This window comes from Lolium rigidum, chromosome 5, assembly GCF_022539505.1.
Source record: "Lolium rigidum isolate FL_2022 chromosome 5, APGP_CSIRO_Lrig_0.1, whole genome shotgun sequence".
NCBI lineage: Eukaryota > Viridiplantae > Streptophyta > Magnoliopsida > Poales > Poaceae > Lolium > Lolium rigidum.
The window spans coordinates 130,996,947-131,017,475 of record NC_061512.1 but is presented as its reverse complement, the minus strand read 5'-3'; the positions used below and the strand labels follow the sequence as shown (position 1 = coordinate 131,017,475).

The 20,529-nt window shown below is 45.2% G+C and overlaps 1 protein-coding gene across 1 annotated transcript; it reads right to left on the bottom strand.

Moving 5' to 3' along the window:
• Window positions 1-16,208: 16,208 nt before the first annotated feature.
• Window positions 16,209-20,066, bottom strand: LOC124656419 (BTB/POZ domain-containing protein At3g08570-like). Its single transcript, XM_047195169.1, has 4 exons — window positions 19,975-20,066; window positions 19,074-19,140; window positions 17,142-18,287; window positions 16,209-16,799 (listed from the first exon to the last, which is right to left on the bottom strand). The coding sequence occupies exons 1-4, from the start codon at window positions 20,064-20,066 to the stop codon at window positions 16,209-16,211; spliced, it is 1,896 nt and encodes a 631-aa protein (XP_047051125.1).
• Window positions 20,067-20,529: the final 463 nt, after the last annotated feature.

Here is a 20,529-nt window from a genome sequence, read left to right as displayed (position 1 = left end):
ACTAGACTAAAATCCCATGTGTCCTCGAGAACGTTTGGTCATTATAAGTAAACAAACCGGCTTGTCCTTTGTGCTAAAAAGGATTGGGCCACTCGCTGCAATTATTTCTCTCGCATTTTACTTACTTGTACTTTATTCATCTGTTACATCAAAACCCCTGAATACTTGTCTGTGAGCATTTACAGTGAATCCTTCATCAAAACTGCCTGTCAACACCTTCTGCTCCTCGTTGGGATCGACATTCTTACTTATCGAAGATACTACGATACACCCCCTATACTTGTGGGTCATCAGCGCGCCCTGCGACAAGGAAGTCGCCCCTCTCTTAGCGCCGCGCGGGAGTCGGACGAAGTCCCTCACGTCGGAGTCCGACTCGGTGCGGTCCCCTTCGTCCTCGGCCTCATCCTCCTCGCCCTCGATCATCTCCGAAGGCTCTTTCCCCGCGAGTGGGGGGAGATGGTCAGCGACCTTCTGCCATCGTTGCATCCAGGCCGAGAAAATGCGTCAGCGGACTTAGAACTCCAATCGAGCATTCGAAATCACTAGCAAAGACGGAATAGTACCTGGGGCGCCGGCCTGTCCTCGGAGAAGGGATGTAGCCCGTCGTCGAAGGAGGTGAAGGGGGGCGTGGTGAACTTGGCGAGTGCCTTCCGATACTCGACCTCATCCCACTCGGTTGCAGTCGTTTTGCCCCCGGTACTCCCACATGAAGTGGCCTTGGTAGCGCAGAGGAATCAAGCGGCGATCGAGCCAGCAGTTGTACATATTGGCCGCCGTCAGCCCTCCGTCCTTCAGCGCCTAGATCGCCAGGCGCATCTCCTTCACCACCTCCTCCTGGTTGCGCGGCAGCGACCGCAAGTTGAGGCGCCAAGGGACGCTCGGCTCGGGAGTGTACTGGGGAATACGAACCCCACCCGGGGGAGTGTACTCCTGGGCGTAGAACCAGAACCGACGCCACTGCGACTGCGCCTTCTTGGGGAGCGCCATGTCGATGAAGCTTTCCCCCGACTTCACCTGGAAGGTGATCCCTGTAACACCCCAAATTTCAAAACAAAGAGAAAATGAATTTCCTTTTTCCAAAAATGAGAACCAACAAAAACTTTTCTTACATTGGGTGCTATGCATAGTGCTCATACCTAGTATTTGTGTTTTGCCATGATGAGTGTTATTATGCTTATGTGCTAAACCCTAAAACCCTCAAGTGATCAAGTGAAGATCACCAACCAAATAAAATAAAAGAGAAAGAAATCAAATAAGAAAAAACCTTAAACCCTAACCTTCTCAAAAATCATTTGGATCTATTTTGAGAAACCAAAAATAAAAGAAAAGACATATGTGGGCATATAGCCCTAATAGATAAATCTTGAACCCTACCCTTATTATTTTTGCTAAATGATGGTGAACCATTGTGAACCTCACTAAACCCTAAACCTCATCCCTCTTGTCACAAATCTTTGAAAAACCAAAATAAAAAGAGGTGATCTTAAATAAGAAAGAGGCATATGTGCCTATGGCTATTTTTTTGAAACTTTACCCTAAGCTTTTCTACCTTGTGTAGAGGTTTGGAAAACCTTCATAACCCTTACCTAGTGCTTACCAAACCTAATTCAAGTGGTTTTCAAAGAAAATAAAAAGAAACTAAAAATGCCATAGAGGCATATGAGAGTAAACTAGCAAATTTGTGAATTTGGGAATCTTGACCCTAGGACTTGATGTGAGTGGTGGGATCACTCTTATATACCATTTCAACACTTAACAACCCCATTTGGGTCAAGCCAAGTCAAATTAAAACTCAAATGCAACATGTGCATAGAGACATATGTGACACATAGCCATTTCATCAAACTTTGACCTATGACTTTAAACCTTGACCAAATGATGTGAAACCATCTCCAAACCTAATCTAATGCTAAATTAACCCTAATTCATGCCAAAGTAAAGCAAGAGGAACAATTTACAAGAATAATAAAATTTGACACCTCACCTCTTAGGTGTTATGGCCATTTTTGCAAACCTTTGAACAAGACCTTTTGAGATGGTTTCAATGGTTTTAAAATGTTTCTAAACTAATAAGAATCACATTAGAGTCAATAAAAGTCAAATCAAATGGAGAGAAATCAAATAGGGAGAAAATCCCAATTTCACTCACATACACATAAGGCCAATTTTGCAAATCTTCACCAAAGGCCACCATTGCTTGATCTCTTGCTTGTAGAATACTTATATAGGCTAAACCAAAACAATTGCATCAAAGAAACAAAAATCAAACCAAAGAAAATCTCAAAACCTTCACACATATGATAATGGTCATATGTCACCTTTTTATTTTCTTCACCACTTTGCCCCTCCTTATCTTGTTATTCCTAAACCAGACTTGGTCAACTAAGGCCACCTCATCCAAGACCAAGTGATGGTGAACAATGTTGGTGTTGACCACCAGGGCTAGAGTTGACTAGGTTGACCAGAAATGTGGTGCCAAGATGGAACCCGAGAATGAAAACAAGATCATCTCACTTTTGAGATTTTGCAAATCTTCTTCAAAATGAATACTACCACCACACATGTTTGTCTATGGTCTTATACAACTTAACCAAACTCACCACTTTCAAATTGTGCAACCATATGAGCTCAACCAAAATTTGCAAGAAATAGATTTGGGCAAATATGGAATAATTGCAAACTCTATTTAAAATGATGTTTTGGCCAAACCAACTACCCCAAGCTACTCTAACTCCGTCCCCCGGTTCCCTCTCTAACTCATGCATGTGTAGGAACCCAAGGAGAAACCCTAAGGAGGCAAGGACATGGCCATGCCGGCCATGCCACCACCATGCCGCACCCCCTCTCTTCCCCTTCCTCTCCAACCCCGGCCTTGGTGTCCGGTACCTCCACCTCACCTCCCTACACCCGCCTATGAACGCCGTTGTCGAGGAGGACGCCGACCATCGCCGGAAATCGCGCGCCCGGATCTCCCGAGATGCCGATGACGTCGCGCCAGCACACGCCGCGGACGTCACCGGCCACGCGTTGTCTCGCCGTACTCCGCCGGTACCCCGACCGCCTCCGCTCGCCGGGGTACCCGCCACGACACGCGGAGCCCGCCGGACAAGCCGGGCGTCACCTCCCCGCGCCCGCCGTCGCCGGAAAGGACACGCCCGCCCGCCGCGGCCGCGTCGCGCACACGCGCGCGCGCGACCAACGTACACCCTACCCTACCGCGCCGTTGACGCTCACACGACCGCCTGGCAGCTTGCCTACCTTGCGCCCCCATCACCCCGACCCTTCGCGCCTCGTAACGTCGTCGCCATCGTCGACCTTCCCAGCACCTCGCGGCCTCTCCTCACTGCTATAAAAGGAGGGCTCCTCCCACCAATCCGAGCACGCCCTCTCTTCCTCACCTCACCACAGTTCTCCTCGCCACTTCAATTTGATCGATTAGCCACTCCACCGCTCGAATTGCAAGCTCGCCGCCGCTGCCAGTACACGGAGCACGCCGGAGAAGGAGACCACCTTAGGCGACGCAACTGCTTCCAGGCGCCTCCTCATCGACGACACGGTCCCTGCGCACATCTCCGACGACCGCCGGAGCTCCGACGAGCTCGCCGACCCCCTACCGCCGTCGCCAGTAAGTCCGCCTCTCACCGGTCGACGACGACGCACCACGGCCGTCGATCTTCTTTTCTAATCGCACGGCCGGCATCTCCCCGTACCGATTCGCTAGTTAAGACTCACGGACAGGTGGCCCCCACCTTGTCGGCCGGCCCGCTGCGAAACTGGGCCGGCCCATTTCCCTCTCGCTTGGCACAGCCCGTTTATTTCCCGCCAGCCCACGTTTCAAATTCAAAAATCCAAAATAAATGAAATATGAAATCTGATGTTAACTTTGAAATTTAATAGGGATAAATCTACTTGGCCAAATTTTACAAATTTTATATATTTGGACAGCTTAGGATTTTATCTACACAATGCCACTGGATTGAACCTTAGATCTATAATAGAAATAAAGTAGGAAAATAAACAAGGCAGGGACTTTTCTGCCTTAGAATAATTATTAAAAATCAACCAAAAATGCTTTTAAGTTAATTCCAACTCCTATAACGCACATTTCACTTGTACTAATTGTTTCTGCAACAATATGCCATGCTTATTTTGAATGATCATGGTCTAGCTTAATTAAAGGATTATATGGCTATTTCTAGTCAAAGATATTGTCTAAAACTATTAATAAATCACATGGGAGTTTTCTCTCATTTAAATCTTGTCATGAACAATTCAAAAAGGAGGTAGAGACTCTGGTCATTTAGGTCTCATATGAATTGTTTGATGATATTAAATCTTTACCATATTAGGATTAAATTGTATGAGGTGCTTCACCTTATTTAAATCATTTTCTTAAATGATGAGTATGAAGAGGTTGACTTAGTCAACCTAGGTCATATATTATTCATGAAAGAAATTAAATCTTAATAAGATAATGAAAGGAAATTATTTCTCTAAGTAATTAAAAGTAACACCTTAATTTAGTATGAGAGGAAACTATTTTTCTTAAAAAAGAAAACAACACATCTACCTACTTAATAGTAATGTGTGATGCTAGTTTAATTTGTGTAAATTATATGAGGTGTTTCACTTCATTTAAATCTTGTCCCAAGTACTTTCATATGAAGTTTGGACCCCTGGTCAAATGCTCTCATATGAAATACTTGGAGATTTCAAATCATTTGTAGAAGTGTTAAATAGTATGAGGTATCTCTGCCTCATTTAAATCATTTTCTCAAATGATGATGATGAATGGTTGACTTAGGACAACCTGAATTCATGAGTGATTGTTTGAGAAATTAAATCTTAAAGAAGATTCAATGAGAGGAAATTATTCCTCAAGAACTATATGGAAACTATCATTTACATATGAAATGAAAGGAAACTATTTTTCCTCAAGCAAGACCACCAATGCACCAAATTGTATTAATTGTGTGGATAGAATAGTTTGTGTGAATACATGTGATTTTTAGAATAGCCAATGAATTGCTTGGTGATTGTACCCCGTATTTCGTATTTTAGACGCTAGTACCGAGGAGTATCAAGAGGAGGAGGAAGTCTACTTTCAAGGAGAAGAAGACCACTTTGATCACCTCAACCACCAAGGCAAGCTATACTCTTGCAAGCTAACACCATTGCAAGTTATATTGTTGCAAGATAATACCCTTGCAAAGTGCAAAGCTCACAATGAGCAAGGCATTACCCATTTACTTTATGTTCATGATCCTATTTCCCGAGTTTTACTTTACAAGCTTTATTTACTTTTGTTTTATCAAAGTACTTGTTGATTCATGATTCACCGGGTTAGTATTGGATTAGTACAAGAGTATCAAAGTTAGTCTAGAAGCAAAGCAAATTACTTAGCACCCCTCATACCTAGATGCTAGTGCTACATTGAAATTGGTTATGCTAGATGGGAACTTGTGAAATGAAATGACTTTGAAAACCTTGGAATGATGAGTCATTCTATTGAAAGATTTTGAAGGTGATTATGACTTATGAATGACATGGTGAACTTTACAAGAACTGATGGTTGGGTTCGGATGCGATACCATTCCAATTTTACAAGTACCCCCACAATACTCGATATGGGTAGGGCTTAACTAGAAGTTTATGTACCTTAGTATGGGTTCCCTCTACACAAGCGTCATCGGGGTTATGCCAAGGGCTGCCTCTAAAGAAATTTGGAATGATGTGATATGACGTGAATATGAGGTGAATGTCCGGCCCAAGCCCCGTGCGCTTCCCAGTGTCGACCGTCTGCCTTCACTGGGAGGCCAAGCTCATGGGGAGAGATGCCTATACTAGGGTATGTAAGTGAAAGGTTATGGTTGGTAGTCCGCACACGGAGTGTGATAAATCAGGACCGATTAACCCCGACGGATTATTGCAAATGTTGTGGCACAAGTGTACGACCTCTGCAGAGTGTAGAACTATTCGAATAGCCGCGTCCACGGTTATGGACGGTTGGAAAGGCCATACTGTTCCGTCATCAGAACTTTTCAAAAATGTGGCATGTGAAGGGTGACTTGTGATTTGAAATTGAAATGGGGGACTTTGAAATACAATTGAGTTGTGGGAATGACACTAATGTTCCCACTTGAGTTAGTTAGCACATGAAGAGTCTTTATTTTAAATACTTGTGAACTAAAATTGGCTTTATGCAAAAGAAACTAGAGCTTAGCACCCCCTTACCAGAAAGGTTAGTACTTACATTAGTATTAGTTTGCTAGTACTTTAAAGTACTCACGGCTTTGTCCCTGGCTATTCAAATGGCCAGACTATGAAGAGGAGCAGCAGTATGAAGATGATGGACAGCAGGACGTCTACGACAACTAGGACTACTCCTGACGTCAAGCGTTGGCCTGTGGACTATAGAGTCCCCTTCTACTTACGCTTCCGCTATGTATTTGTGATGTGTGTTGAAACAATAGTTCAACTATTATTGTAATATTGGATCATGTGATCTATTTGTAAGACGACTATGATATGTAATGAATGATGACTTATGATATTCAACCGTTATGTCTCGCAACAACAATATTCCTGGGATTGCGATGTATGGCATAACAGGCATCTGGACTTAAAAATCTGGGTGTCGACAAGTTGGTATCAGAGCCATTGTTTGACCTTAGGAGACCCTAGTTAGAATGGCCGTCTGAAAAACTTAGTTTCAAAAACCAATGAAGTGAATATTTGTGCAAACTTGTTCTTACTCTTATCCTTGAGATCTTTTTCAAAAAAAAAAAAAAAAGAAGAAATCTATACTCTACTTTCTTTGCAAGCCTACATAAAATTTTGCACACTTGACTACTTCTTTAACTTACTTATCCTAATTGCTCACAGATGGAGTACCAATGGGAGATCTATCAGCTTGATCCGGAGGCGACCTAAGGTTCGAAAAGGATTTGAAGCAACTAGTGGAATATCTAGGACACCCGTATCCCGAGTTCTTCGGAATACCCCTCAACAAACATTCTGGAGAAACACCTCGATGGGAAGTTTCTACTGATCTACGAAGAAAGCTTGGAGCCCCTGTATGGGAAACCATCTGGTTTTCTGTAAAGGGAAACACTTGGGAGGAAGGACTAGTCAGAGCTATGCAAGAAGCAATTTTCCGTCTGTGTGGACAAAATGAGAACAAGATCAAGAACACTCGTTTCATCTACTACCCAAGACATGACTCCATGGGAAGACCGATGACCATGCCACCACATACGAGAGATGAACCATTATGTAGCACACCAGGACTTCGGGCTGTACAAGACCCGCAGGGATTTGGACAACGCCTCGCCTCTCGCCAAGCACATCACCCGTGAAGACGAAGAATCCACCCGAAAGAGTAGTATCACCCCAGACACTTAAGTAGGTGTGAGTTGTATCAGGAACCCCTTGTATCGTAGAGCGCATGAATGGTTCTTCAAACCAACGGTGTGTTAGATTTGTAATGTGTGATGTTTGGTATGAATGAAAAAGTGTTGTTGGTTTCTACCCCCTCAACACTACTCAATTTTTCAAGTTTTAAACATGTGAACTTTAATTCAAACAAACCATAGAAATTTCCCTCTTATCTTATCATCTACCTCAATATTCAGATGGCCCCACCAACCCGTAGCGCCACCCAAGACGCCATGATGCAGATGCTAGAGATGATGATGGCAGACCGCGAAGCCGAGAGAGCTGAACGACACGCCAACATTGCAGCACTGCAGCAGATTGCTCAGAATAACAACGGCCATGGAAACCACGACCACCCTGGGTCAAAACTGAAGAACTTTCAAAACACCAACCCACCTATTTTCAGCAAAACCGAAGAGCCCCTCGACGCAGATGACTGGCTCCAGACCATGGAGAACAACCTGGAAGTGGCGGGAGTAGAAGCCGCAGAAAAAGTACTGTTCGCCACCCACTACCTGTCAGGACCTGCACGAGCCTGGTGGACAAGCGCCCGCGCAATGAATGAGGGACAGATGATGAACTGGGAAGACTTCAAGCTAAAATTTAGCAAGTATCACGTGCCCCAAGGACTGATCAAGAAGATGAGAGACGAGTTCCGTGAACTCAAGCAAGGCAGAATGTCGGTGGTAGAATACCGCGACAGGTTCCTCACCTTGTCAAGGTACGCCCCCGACGAAACCGACACCAATGAGAAGAGGAAGGAGAGATTTCGAACGGACCGCATGACGAGATGCAGACCGTGTCTGGTCAACATTCCCTTTGCTGACCTAGAAGCCCTGGTGGACTCCGCCATCCAGATGGAAGGGAAGCTTCACCAAGCCAACGAGAACCGCAAACGCCGGATGATAAACCAGCATGGGTCCAGCAATACCCAGAAGTACCGCGACAATTCATCTGGAGGATTTGCCCCAAGATACAACAAGCCCACTGCTCAGAATTACCGACCAAACTACACCAACAACCACGGAGGACCCCCGAAGCCCGGAAGCAACAACCACAACAATCACAACAACAGCCACAATAACAACGGCAACCGCACCAACAACAACAACCACCCCAATGGCAACAACAACAACCCCAATACTGCCCAAATGACTGGAAGCAACACTGTTCCCTTCAACCCCAAGGACAAGTCCACCATTAACTGCTATGAATGCGGAGTTGTGGGTCACTACTCCAATGAGTGCCCCAAGAAGCTTGCCAAGATTTCCGCCAACACCGCTGCACCTGCTCAGAACCAGCGCCGCTTTGCCGCCAGAAGGAACCAGAACAACAACAATGGCCGCTTTTACAACATGACTGCAGCAGAAGCCCAAGAAGCAACTCAGGCCATGCCAAGTATGTCTTCCTGTTAAATCATATCGCCCAATCTCTCTTAGGAACCTAACTTTTCTTAAAATCTCGGGACGAGATTTGTTTAAGGGGGAAGGGTTTGTAACACCCCAAATTTCAAAACAAAGAGAAAATGAATTTCCTTTTTCCAAAAATGAGAACCAACAAAAACTTTTCTTACATTGGGTGCTATGCATAGTGCTCATACCTAGTATTTGTGTTTTGCCATGATGAGTGTTATTATGCTTATGTGCTAAACCCTAAAACCCTCAAGTGATCAAGTGAAGATCACCAACCAAATAAAATAAAAGAGAAAGAAATCAAATAAGAAAAAACCTTAAACCCTAACCTTCTCAAAAATCATTTGGATCTATTTTGAGAAACCAAAAATAAAAGAAAAGACATATGTGGGCATATAGCCCTAATAGATAAATCTTGAACCCTACCCTTATTATTTTTGCTAAATGATGGTGAACCATTGTGAACCTCACTAAACCCTAAACCTCATCCCTCTTGTCACAAATCTTTGAAAAACCAAAATAAAAAGAGGTGATCTTAAATAAGAAAGAGGCATATGTGCCTATGGCTATTTTTTTGAAACTTTACCCTAAGCTTTTCTACCTTGTGTAGAGGTTTGGAAAACCTTCATAACCCTTACCTAGTGCTTACCAAACCTAATTCAAGTGGTTTTCAAAGAAAATAAAAAGAAACTAAAAATGCCATAGAGGCATATGAGAGTAAACTAGCAAATTTGTGAATTTGGGAATCTTGACCCTAGGACTTGATGTGAGTGGTGGGATCACTCTTATATACCATTTCAACACTTAACAACCCCATTTGGGTCAAGCCAAGTCAAATTAAAACTCAAATGCAACATGTGCATAGAGACATATGTGACACATAGCCATTTCATCAAACTTTGACCTATGACTTTAAACCTTGACCAAATGATGTGAAACCTTCTCCAAACCTAATCTAATGCTAAATTAACCCTAATTCATGCCCAAGTAAAGCAAGAGGAACAATTTACAAGAATAATAAAATTTGACACCTCACCTCTTAGGTGTTATGGCCATTTTTGCAAACCTTTGAACAAGACCTTTTGAGATGGTTTCAATGGTTTTAAAATGTTTCTAAACTAATAAGAATCACATTAGAGTCAATAAAAGTCAAATCAAATGGAGAGAAATCAAATAGGGAGAAAATCCCAATTTCACTCACATACACATAAGGCCAATTTTGCAAATCTTCACCAAAGGCCACCATTGCTTGATCTCTTGCTTGTAGAATACTTATATAGGCTAAACCAAAACAATTGCATCAAAGAAACAAAAATCAAACCAAAGAAAATCTCAAAACCTTCACACATATGATAATGGTCATATGTCACCTTTTTATTTTCTTCACCACTTTGCCCCTCCTTATCTTGTTATTCCTAAACCAGACTTGGTCAACTAAGGCCACCTCATCCAAGACCAAGTGATGGTGAACAATGTTGGTGTTGACCACCAGGGCTAGAGTTGACTAGGTTGACCAGAAATGTGGTGCCAAGATGGAACCCGAGAATGAAAACAAGATCATCTCACTTTTGAGATTTTGCAAATCTTCTTCAAAATGAATACTACCACCACACATGTTTGTCTATGGTCTTATACAACTTAACCAAACTCACCACTTTCAAATTGTGCAACCATATGAGCTCAACCAAAATTTGCAAGAAATAGATTTGGGCAAATATGGAATAATTGCAAACTCTATTTAAAATGATGTTTTGGCCAAACCAACTACCCCAAGCTACTCTAACCTGTCCCCTGGTTCCCTCTCTAACTCATGCATGTGTAGGAACCCAAGGAGAAACCCTAAGGAGGCAAGGACATGGCCATGCCGGCCATGCCACCACCATGCCGCACCCCCTCTCTTCCCCTTCCTCTCCAACCCTGGCCTTGGTGTCCAGTACCTCCACCTCACCTCCCTACACCTGCCTATGAACGCCGTTGTCGAGGAGGACGCCGACCATCGCCGGAAATCGCGCGCCCAGATCTCCCAGGATGCCGATGACGTCGCGCCAGTACACGCCGCGGACGTCACCGGCCACGCGTTGTCTCGCCGTACTCCGCCGTACCCCGACCGCCTCCGCTCGCCAGGGTACCCGCCACGACACGCGGAGCCCGCCGGACAAGCTGGCGTCACCTCCCCGCGCCCGCCGTCGCCGGAAAGGACACGCCCGCCCGCCGCGGCCGCGTCAGTACACGCGCGCGCGCGACCAACGTACACCCTACCCTACCGCGCCGTTGACGCTCACACGACCGCCTAGCAGTTGCCTACCTTGCGCCCCCATCACCCTGACCCTTCGCGCCTCAGAACGTCGTCGCCATCGTCGACCTTCCCAGCACCTGCGGCCTCTCCTCACTGCTATAAAAGGAGGGCTCCTCCCACCAATCTGAGCACGCCCCTCTCTTCCTCACCTCACCACAGTTCTCCTCGCCACTTCAATTTGATCGATTAGCCACTCCACCGCTCGAATTGCAAGCTCGCCGCCGCTGCCAGTACACGGAGCACGCCGGAGAAGGAGACCACCTTAGGCGACGCAACTGCTTCCAGGCGCCTCCTCATCGACGACACGGTCCCTGCGCACATCTCCGACGACCGCCGGAGCTCCGACGAGCTCGCCGACCCCCTACCGCCGTCGCCAGTAAGTCCGCCTCTCACCGTCGACGACGACGCACCACGGCCGTCGATCTTCTTTCTAATCGCACGGCCAGCATCTCCCTGTACCGATTCGCTAGTTAAGACTCACAGACAGGTGGCCCCCACCTTGTCAGCTGGCCCGCTGCGAAACTGGGCCGGCCCATTTCCCTCTCGCTTGGCACAGCCCGTTTATTTCCCGCCAGCCCACGTTTCAAATTCAAAAATCCAAAATAAATGAAATATGAAATCTGATGTTAACTTTGAAATTTAATAGGGATAAATCTACTTGGCCAAATTTTACAAATTTTATATATTTGGACAGCTTAGGATTTTATCTACACAATGCCACTGGATTGAACCTTAGATCTATAATAGAAATAAAGTAGGAAAATAAACAAGGCAGGGACTTTTCTGCCTTAGAATAATTATTAAAAATCAACCAAAAAATGCTTTTAAGTTAATTCCAACTCCTATAACGCACATTTCACTTGTACTAATTGTTTCTGCAACAATATGCCATGCTTATTTTGAATGATCATGGTCTAGCTTAATTAAAGGATTATATGGCTATTTCTAGTCAAAGATATTGTCTAAAACTATTAATAAATCACATGGGAGTTTTCTCTCATTTAAATCTTGTCATGAACAATTCAAAAAGGAGGTAGAGACTCTGGTCATTTAGGTCTCATATGAATTGTTTGATGATATTAAATCTTTACCATATTAGGATTAAATTGTATGAGGTGCTTCACCTTATTTAAATCATTTTCTTAAATGATGAGTATGAAGAGGTTGACTTAGTCAACCTAGGTCATATATTATTCATGAAAGAAATTAAATCTTAATAAGATAATGAAAGGAAATTATTTCTCTAAGTAATTAAAAGTAACACCTTAATTTAGTATGAGAGGAAACTATTTTTCTTAAAAAAAAAAAACAACACATCTACCTACTTAATAGTAATGTGTGATGCTAGTTTAATTTGTGTAAATTATATGAGGTGTTTCACTTCATTTAAATCTTGTCCCAAGTACTTTCATATGAAGTTTGGACCCCTGGTCAAATGCTCTCATATGAAATACTTGGAGATTTCAAATCATTTGTAGAAGTGTTAAATAGTATGAGGTATCTCTGCCTCATTTAAATCATTTTCTCAAATGATGATGATGAATGGTTGACTTAGGACAACCTGAATTCATGAGTGATTGTTTGAGAAATTAAATCTTAAAGAAGATTCAATGAGAGGAAATTATTCCTCAAGAACTATATGGAAACTATCATTTACATATGAAATGAAAGGAAACTATTTTTCCTCAAGCAAGACCACCAATGCACCAAATTGTATTAATTGTGTGGATAGAATAGTTTGTGTGAATACATGTGATTTTTAGAATAGCCAATGAATTGCTTGGTGATTGTACCCGTATTTCGTATTTTAGACGCTAGTACCGAGGAGTATCAAGAGGAGGAGGAAGTCTACTTTCAAGGAGAAGAAGACCACTTTGATCACCTCAACCACCAAGGCAAGCTATACTCTTGCAAGCTAACACCATTGCAAGTTATATTGTTGCAAGATAATACCCTTGCAAAGTGCAAAGCTCACAATGAGCAAGGCATTACCCATTTACTTTATGTTCATGATCCTATTTCCCAGTTTTACTTTACAAGCTTTATTTACTTTTGTTTTATCAAAGTACTTGTTGATTCATGATTCACTGGGTTAGTATTGGATTAGTACAAGAGTATCAAAGTTAGTCTAGAAGCAAAGCAAATTACTTAGCACCCCTCATACCTAGATGCTAGTGCTACATTGAAATTGGTTATGCTAGATGGGAACTTGTGAAATGAAATGACTTTGAAAACCTTGGAATGATGAGTCATTCTATTGAAAGATTTTGAAGGTGATTATGACTTATGAATGACATGGTGAACTTTACAAAAACTGATGGTTGGGTTCGGATGCGATACCATTCCAATTTTACAAGTACCCCCACAATACCTGATATGGGTAGGGCTTAACTAGAAGTTTATGTACCTTAGTATGGGTTCCCTCTACACAAGCGTCATCGGGGTTATGCCAAGGGCTGCCTCTAAAGAAATTTGGAATGATGTGATATGACGTGAATATGAGGTGAATGTCCGGCCCAAGCCCGTGCAGGTTCCCGGAGCTGGCTGTGCTGTCTTCACTGGGAGGCCAAGCTCATGGGGAGAGATGCCTATACTAGGGTATGTAAGTGAAAGGTTATGGTTGGTAGTCCGCACACGGAGTGTGATAAATCGGGACCGATTAACCCCGACGGATTATTGCAAATGTTGTGGCACAAGTGTACGACCTCTGCAGAGTGTAGAACTATTCGAATAGCCGCGTCCACGGTTATGGACGGTTGGAAAGGCCATCTTGTTCCGTCATCAGAACTTTTCAAAAATGTGGCATGTGAAGGGTGACTTGTGATTTGAAATTGAAATGGGGGACTTTGAAATACAATTGAGTTGTGGGAATGACACTAATGTTCCCACTTGAGTTAGTTAGCACATGAAGAGTCTTTATTTTAAATACTTGTGAACTAAAATTGGCTTTATGCAAAAGAAACTAGAGCTTAGCACCCCCTTACCAGAAATGTTAGTACTTACATTAGTATTAGTTTGCGAGTACTTTAAAGTACTCACGGCTTTGTCCCTGGCTATTCAAATGGCCGGACTATGAAGAGGAGCAGCAGGTATGAAGATGATGGACAGCAGGACGTCTACGACAACTAGGACTACTCCCGACGTCAAGCGTTGGCATCGTGGACTATAGAGTCCCCTTCTACTTACGCTTCCGCTATGTATTTGTGATGTGTGTTGAAACAATAGTTCAACTATTATTGTAATATTGGATCATGTGATCTATTTGTAAGACGACTATGATATGTAATGAATGATGACTTATGATATTCAACTGTTATGTCTCGCAACAACAATATTCCTGGGATTGCGATGTATGGCATAACAGGCATCTGGACTTAAAAATCTGGGTGTCGACAATCCCGCCGTTCGGGATGAGCGCATGGTCGCTCTTGCTGGCCCTGGTCGCCCGCCCATGGAAGATTGATACCCATAGGGGGAAGTATGGCGGGCAACCCAGGTAGCATTCACACAGCGCCACGAACGGCGAGATCTGCGCCGAACGACTGTGCGGCCCGAGGTCGGAGACCTTGATGTTGTAGAAGGCCAGGAGCTGCTGGAGGAAGTCGGAGGTGGGGAGAGCAAACCCGCGGTCGAGGAAGCTCAAGAAGATCACGAACTCCCCGGGCCGCGGGAGTGGCTCCACCTCGTTTGTCGCCGGGACCCGCCACCGCTCCTGCTTGAACTCTGGAATGATCCCGGAGGCGATGTACGGGAGGAGAGACTCCCGCGTGACCTTCGACTTGCCCCAGCCTTTCACCGCCATGGATGCGTGTGGAACTCGGAATGGGGAGGAGATGAAGAGAAAAGAAGAGAAGAGTGCGGTGGAATGATAAGCCCTAATCCCAGGGGCAGCCCTTTATACCGCCGCACTCGCCCAGATTAAGGATGAGATCCGCCCGTTAATTCGTTCCGGAATCGGCGCCCCATAATCAACGGTTAAGATTTGCGCCGGCTCTGGCTGAATAGCCGTTAAACTAGCCGTTAGCGGTCACGTCGGGCCCAATGGTCAACAACATGCAAACGGTGCGTGCCTCGGTCAACGTGAAATCTAGCCGTTGGCTCCTCCACGTGTCTCTGTGGCGGGTGTGCGCCGACTGGCAGACGACGACTGGCCAACGCCGACTGTCAGACGACGACTGGCTAACGCCGACTGTCATACGCCGACTGGCTGATCAAGCTCTGGCGACTGGAGACTAGCGCTGAACCTGCAACTTTATTTTTAGGAGCCCGATGGCGATTCACCTTGATCCATCATCGTGCCTCTCCAAGACTCGCCTCGGGTCCACCCTTCATCACCACCGCGCACGGGGACTACTGATGGGGATATGCCCATAGGGGGTGGGTCGCCGGTCCCACTCGCCATGAAGATGGAGGCCCGGGTGGACCGCCAGTCGCCCAAGCGACTGGGCCCTAAGGCGGCTGGGCCGTGATCCCGTGGTGAAGATCCGCGCGACTGGATAAGAAGATTACTTGCGAGAGGGGTGGCGAATCCCGGATTAGTAGCAACTGATACGATTCGGAGTTATCTCCATGTAACCCTAGATCGGGGTGCCTATATAAACCCCCGAGCTTAAACCCTAGAGGACACATTACCTGAGATCCAATCTCCCCCTGTAAGCTCTTGGCGTAGTCGCCGACTGAGCCCCCCATTGTAATTCTCCACTGAGCAATAAGATCTAGCAGGACGTAGGCCTTTTACTCCCCGGAGGGGCTGAACCTGGGTAAACCCTTGCGTTTTGTGCACCTCGACCCGCAGATAACCATGTCTCCTTACCATACGAAGTGCTACCCCGGTGGTACCTGCCGTGGTCACATCCACGACAGCTAGGATTTCGCCCGAGCCGGGGCCCTGGCAGCGACGCGAGCGTTTTTGGTCCGAGCTCTTGAAAGAGTCTTGAACTCTTGATCAGCATTTGTCATATCTCTGCTAGAAAACTTGTTGCAATCCACTGGCATCAAGTATACATACAACTTAGCTAGTAGCGTTTCCCGCGTAACGAAATTTCTAGCTAGCTAGCCTAGGCCTAGGCGTATGTCACCGACGTCTTCTTCCTCCTCCGGCTCTTCCCTTCCGAGCAGTGAGAGCTCGCCGTCGCCCGCGAGCTCTTCTTCCTCCTCTCCCCAGACGGGCCGAACATGGCCATCCGCCCGATCCCCCTCGATATCGACGCCAGGAACGCGCGGCCGTGCTCCCCGGGGCGGCCGTCCCGCATCCCCTGCTTCATCATCCCCTGCTCCCTCTCCAGCTCCGTCAGCCGCACCCGCATCCGCGACACCTCCAGCTTCAGCTCCCGGTTCTCCCGCCGCAGCGACGCGTAGCTGTCCGCGGCGCCAGCCGCGCGCGGCGACACGCACGAGCTCGGCACGCCGCTGCCGCTCATCGGCATCGTGATCCGCTGGGAGAAGGAGCAGTACTCGCCGCCGCCGGAGTGGCCGTGCCCGCCGGAGAAGGACGACTTGAGGCGGAGCTGCTCGAAGTAGAGCACGCGCACCACCATCTGCATCGGGAGACGGTCGTTCTGCGCCGCGTGGCTCGACGCGTCCTGCGACAGCTTCTGGCAGTCGATCAGCTTGCACAGCTTCTTGCACTCGGACTCCGTCAGAGATGGGTGTGCCTGACCGATCACAAATAAATGCAAGGTTTTCAGATGCAAAACTTTATTCAAATCAAGATGTAAAAGTTATACGTATTGTGTAGATCATCACATTTTTATCTACAGATATTTTCCCAACTCTGATGGCAAATTCATAATCAGAAGTTGCTCCATCAAATTCAGAAGTTGGCAACACAAAACCACCATAGTTACATACATCATCACATTCTTATTTAACGATAGCATGATGTCTCTACTGGCAAACAGATTATAAAGAATTGCTTCTTCAAATTCAGAAGTTGGCAATACACAACTACCATTCTACTAAAATGTGCCATTGTGATATAGTGCAGTATTTTATACCTTTAGGTATATGTCGATGGCTCGGTACAGTCCGTCGTCAACAATACGAGCATAATCCGGCAACAATTCGATGAGAGTCATGAACTTCTGCAGTTTCAGGTATGGATCTGGTGCTATTTCTGCAAGATAACCATCCATTAGTCTTCCGACCTTCAGCACCGAGCTGTGGCTCGGAGACTTGAGCCCATCGGACTCGTATCCGCAGGGTGATGAGTCTCCGGAATCATCCTCCTCAATCCTTTGCAAGAAGTTCACCAATATGCGATGGACAGTGTCGACGTCGAACATGGAGTCGCTCGTTTGCATCGACGGGATGAGAAGATCATCAAGCGACGCCATCTCGAGATGGAGGCCGATCCTTTTCTCGACCTCGATCCTGTAATCTAGCCCTGCATCAACCTCTATTGCCATTCTCAGCATGCCGAACAAGAACGAAAGGGTAACAGCTGTGATCTTCTCAGTTGCCATCAAGTTGATGAGAGTTTCCACAATCACTCTTTGGTTGTCTCCAACAAGTGGACCAGAATCCCACACGTGCCGCCTTTCGATGCACTTCAGAGCTGTTTGCGCGTAGTGCACAATAGAAGTACCAATGCTCTCTGGCCTCACCCCACTTCTCCTCATTGCTGCGATGACTCGTTGATAGTAGTCGATTCTTAGAGCAGAAAGATCCTCAACCCACCAGTCCTGGCAGTGCATCCGCAACTTCCCGGATCCCGCATCACATTCCAAGTGAGCCAAGCCTGAAACCAGCTGCTCCTTGCTTGCATTCATCGCAATTGCATCGACACACCTATCGACAAATCCGACCTCCTCCACCATTGGATCCAAGCCATCGCACGCACAAAGAACTTCCAAGGATTTCTCAAGGTTCTTCACTACAAGATCATTCAGATACATTTCTGTCCGAACGATGAGGTTCTCGTCTTGATAGTCTTCTGTCATTTCCAAATATTCTGCAATGCACCGGAGATGAGCTACATTGACTGTAGTTATCTCAAAGTTACTCCCATAACAGAACTTGGCAGCAAGTTCAAATGCTAATGCTCCCCCTGGTACATTTACAAGCTCCAGTTTTGAGAGATCTGGATCCTTGGAGTCAGCTACCATTCTTCGTATTCTTCCGCACCGAGAGACTAAAGGAAACTGCAAAATAAGTACAACTCGACTGATGAAGCTTATTATTTAGCATCAGTGCATGCAATCTACATGGATTATGCCGAAAGAAGTATTCATTCCTAATGTATACAAGAAACATACTGAAGATAAAAACCAATCCTCCAATCTTTCAATTAGTTTTTCTGCTTTATCAAAAAATATTTTCTAATTCCCTTATATGCTCTAGCCTCTCGATGATAACTGATACAAAATAACAAAATAAAAGGCTGCATGCATCAATCAATGCAGAGGCCACGGCTCTTTTGCCCTTTTGGAAAAAAACATATCCTCTAGCCTCTCGGATGGCCTGAAGTCCATTAATCCAAGACCACAACATACATTGGACTGGTACTTCCACAATTTGCAATGCTGTTACATCTTCAACAATTTTCTTCCCATGAACACCAACTTGTTTGGGTTTCACCTCTAGCCTACCCCAACTTGTTTGGGAATAAAGGCTTTGTTGTTGTTGTTGTTGTTGTTTGTTGTTGTACAGTACTATACATTATTTAGCATATGCAATTTAATTCTTCATATTTTCAAATATAACTACTTCACTTCAGTCAGTGTTGATTAATGGTTGCTTTGTTTAGAAATTGTTAATGGAGAAGTAGCACGCCATGGAATGTGATTGGCTTAAAATTATTTAGACAAGATTCTGTCATGAAGTAGGTGTGACCGAAAATGATTTCGAATGAAAAATAAAACAGTGTTATTTCAATTCGAAAAGGAAAGAAAATGGCAACTATAAATAAAATTAAGTAGACGAGGCACCTTATGGAGTAGAAAGGATTGGCCATCCACCAACACCGTTATATCCCCAGCAACATCTGAAAATATCCTGCACAGCGATGCTCCAGAAGCGTTAATAAACAAAGATTTCCATTTGATGCAAGTAACAGCAAGCATAATGATTTTTGGACTAGTTCACTGTGCTTGGAGTGTCTAAAGATGGAAAAATTGAACTTGAAGTAACTATCCCTTCTTGCTGAGGAACTGTCACAATGGCATGTAATAGGTGCATTTTCTTACAGTTCAGTGAGAAGATATAATTCAGGTTTTGGTTCCGAATCAGTACTCGATGAAAGACTCTTCAGATAAAATTAAAATAAACTGCAAAAAGGGACCAGTACAAAACCAATCCATCGGAGTTCATGGTGGTAGTACATGAAGTCTGCTGTACCAGAATCTTCTGCCTGAACTTATTCAGAAACTGCTGAGGTATCCAGGTGGTATGTACTCGCAGGAGGGGCCTGAATCTAGCTAAAATCATGTGAGATCCAAGACCAAGTGTGCATCCATTTTGTTAACCCCAGGACCATCTCCTGGTAATAATAATCCTCTGAGGATCTCCAGAAAGAACATTGTCAGGGCAGCATGAGCTTTGATTTTATTTTTTTTAAGGAAAAACACAATTGGTTTCTTCAGTTTATCAAACGGTGCTTCAGGTGTCATTTTTTCCTGTCGCCTGAAACCCATGAAATCATTCGGACCTTGTTCTAAATCGCCAAGGATTCTGAATTTCTGACCCCAAAGAAAGAAAGAAAATCCCCAAGGACAACTACGCATTTGCGTCTTCTGCGGCTAGAACTTGAACCGCGGCAGTGGCAAACCCGACCTCGGAGAAGACATTAACAGAAATCGGCAGATAAGAGATGGGATGCGGGGCATTTACCTCCTACTCATAGGGTTGCAGAAGCGCGGCGAGGGGGCGGCGGAGAGCTTGGCGGAGAAAGGGAACCCGGCGTTGTCGCCGGCCAGCCCCATTGCTGGACCTCCTTCTTGCCAAACCGATGCTACCTACCAGCACTGCCTCTTGTCGGAGAAGGTGAGCAAAAAAAGAGGCAAAGCTCGGAATGATGAACAATAGAGACGTGAGACGTCCCACACAAAGAGGAAGAGGACGAGGAGGAAGGAATAACGGCTGGTCGTCGGCGTGAGGAAGATATTCAATGACAAACATTCCAAATTTCTTAGTTTGATTGTCCCCTTTCCGTTTTCACGTGGCACTCTCCGACAATTTGCTAACACGCCCCTCCTCTTTTTTTCTTCTTTATTATAGTTTAGCCGTGTAGCCACCGATACAAGGGGCCCTTTCTGGAGGAGCAAAATGTTAGGTTTGAAGTAACCCAAATTCAGACTTCTGCTTGAGACACCTGAGTTTACATGATGAAACGGTTAAATTTTAGCAGAAACCGCCTGCTAGTGTCGAGATTTTGAATGTGAAATG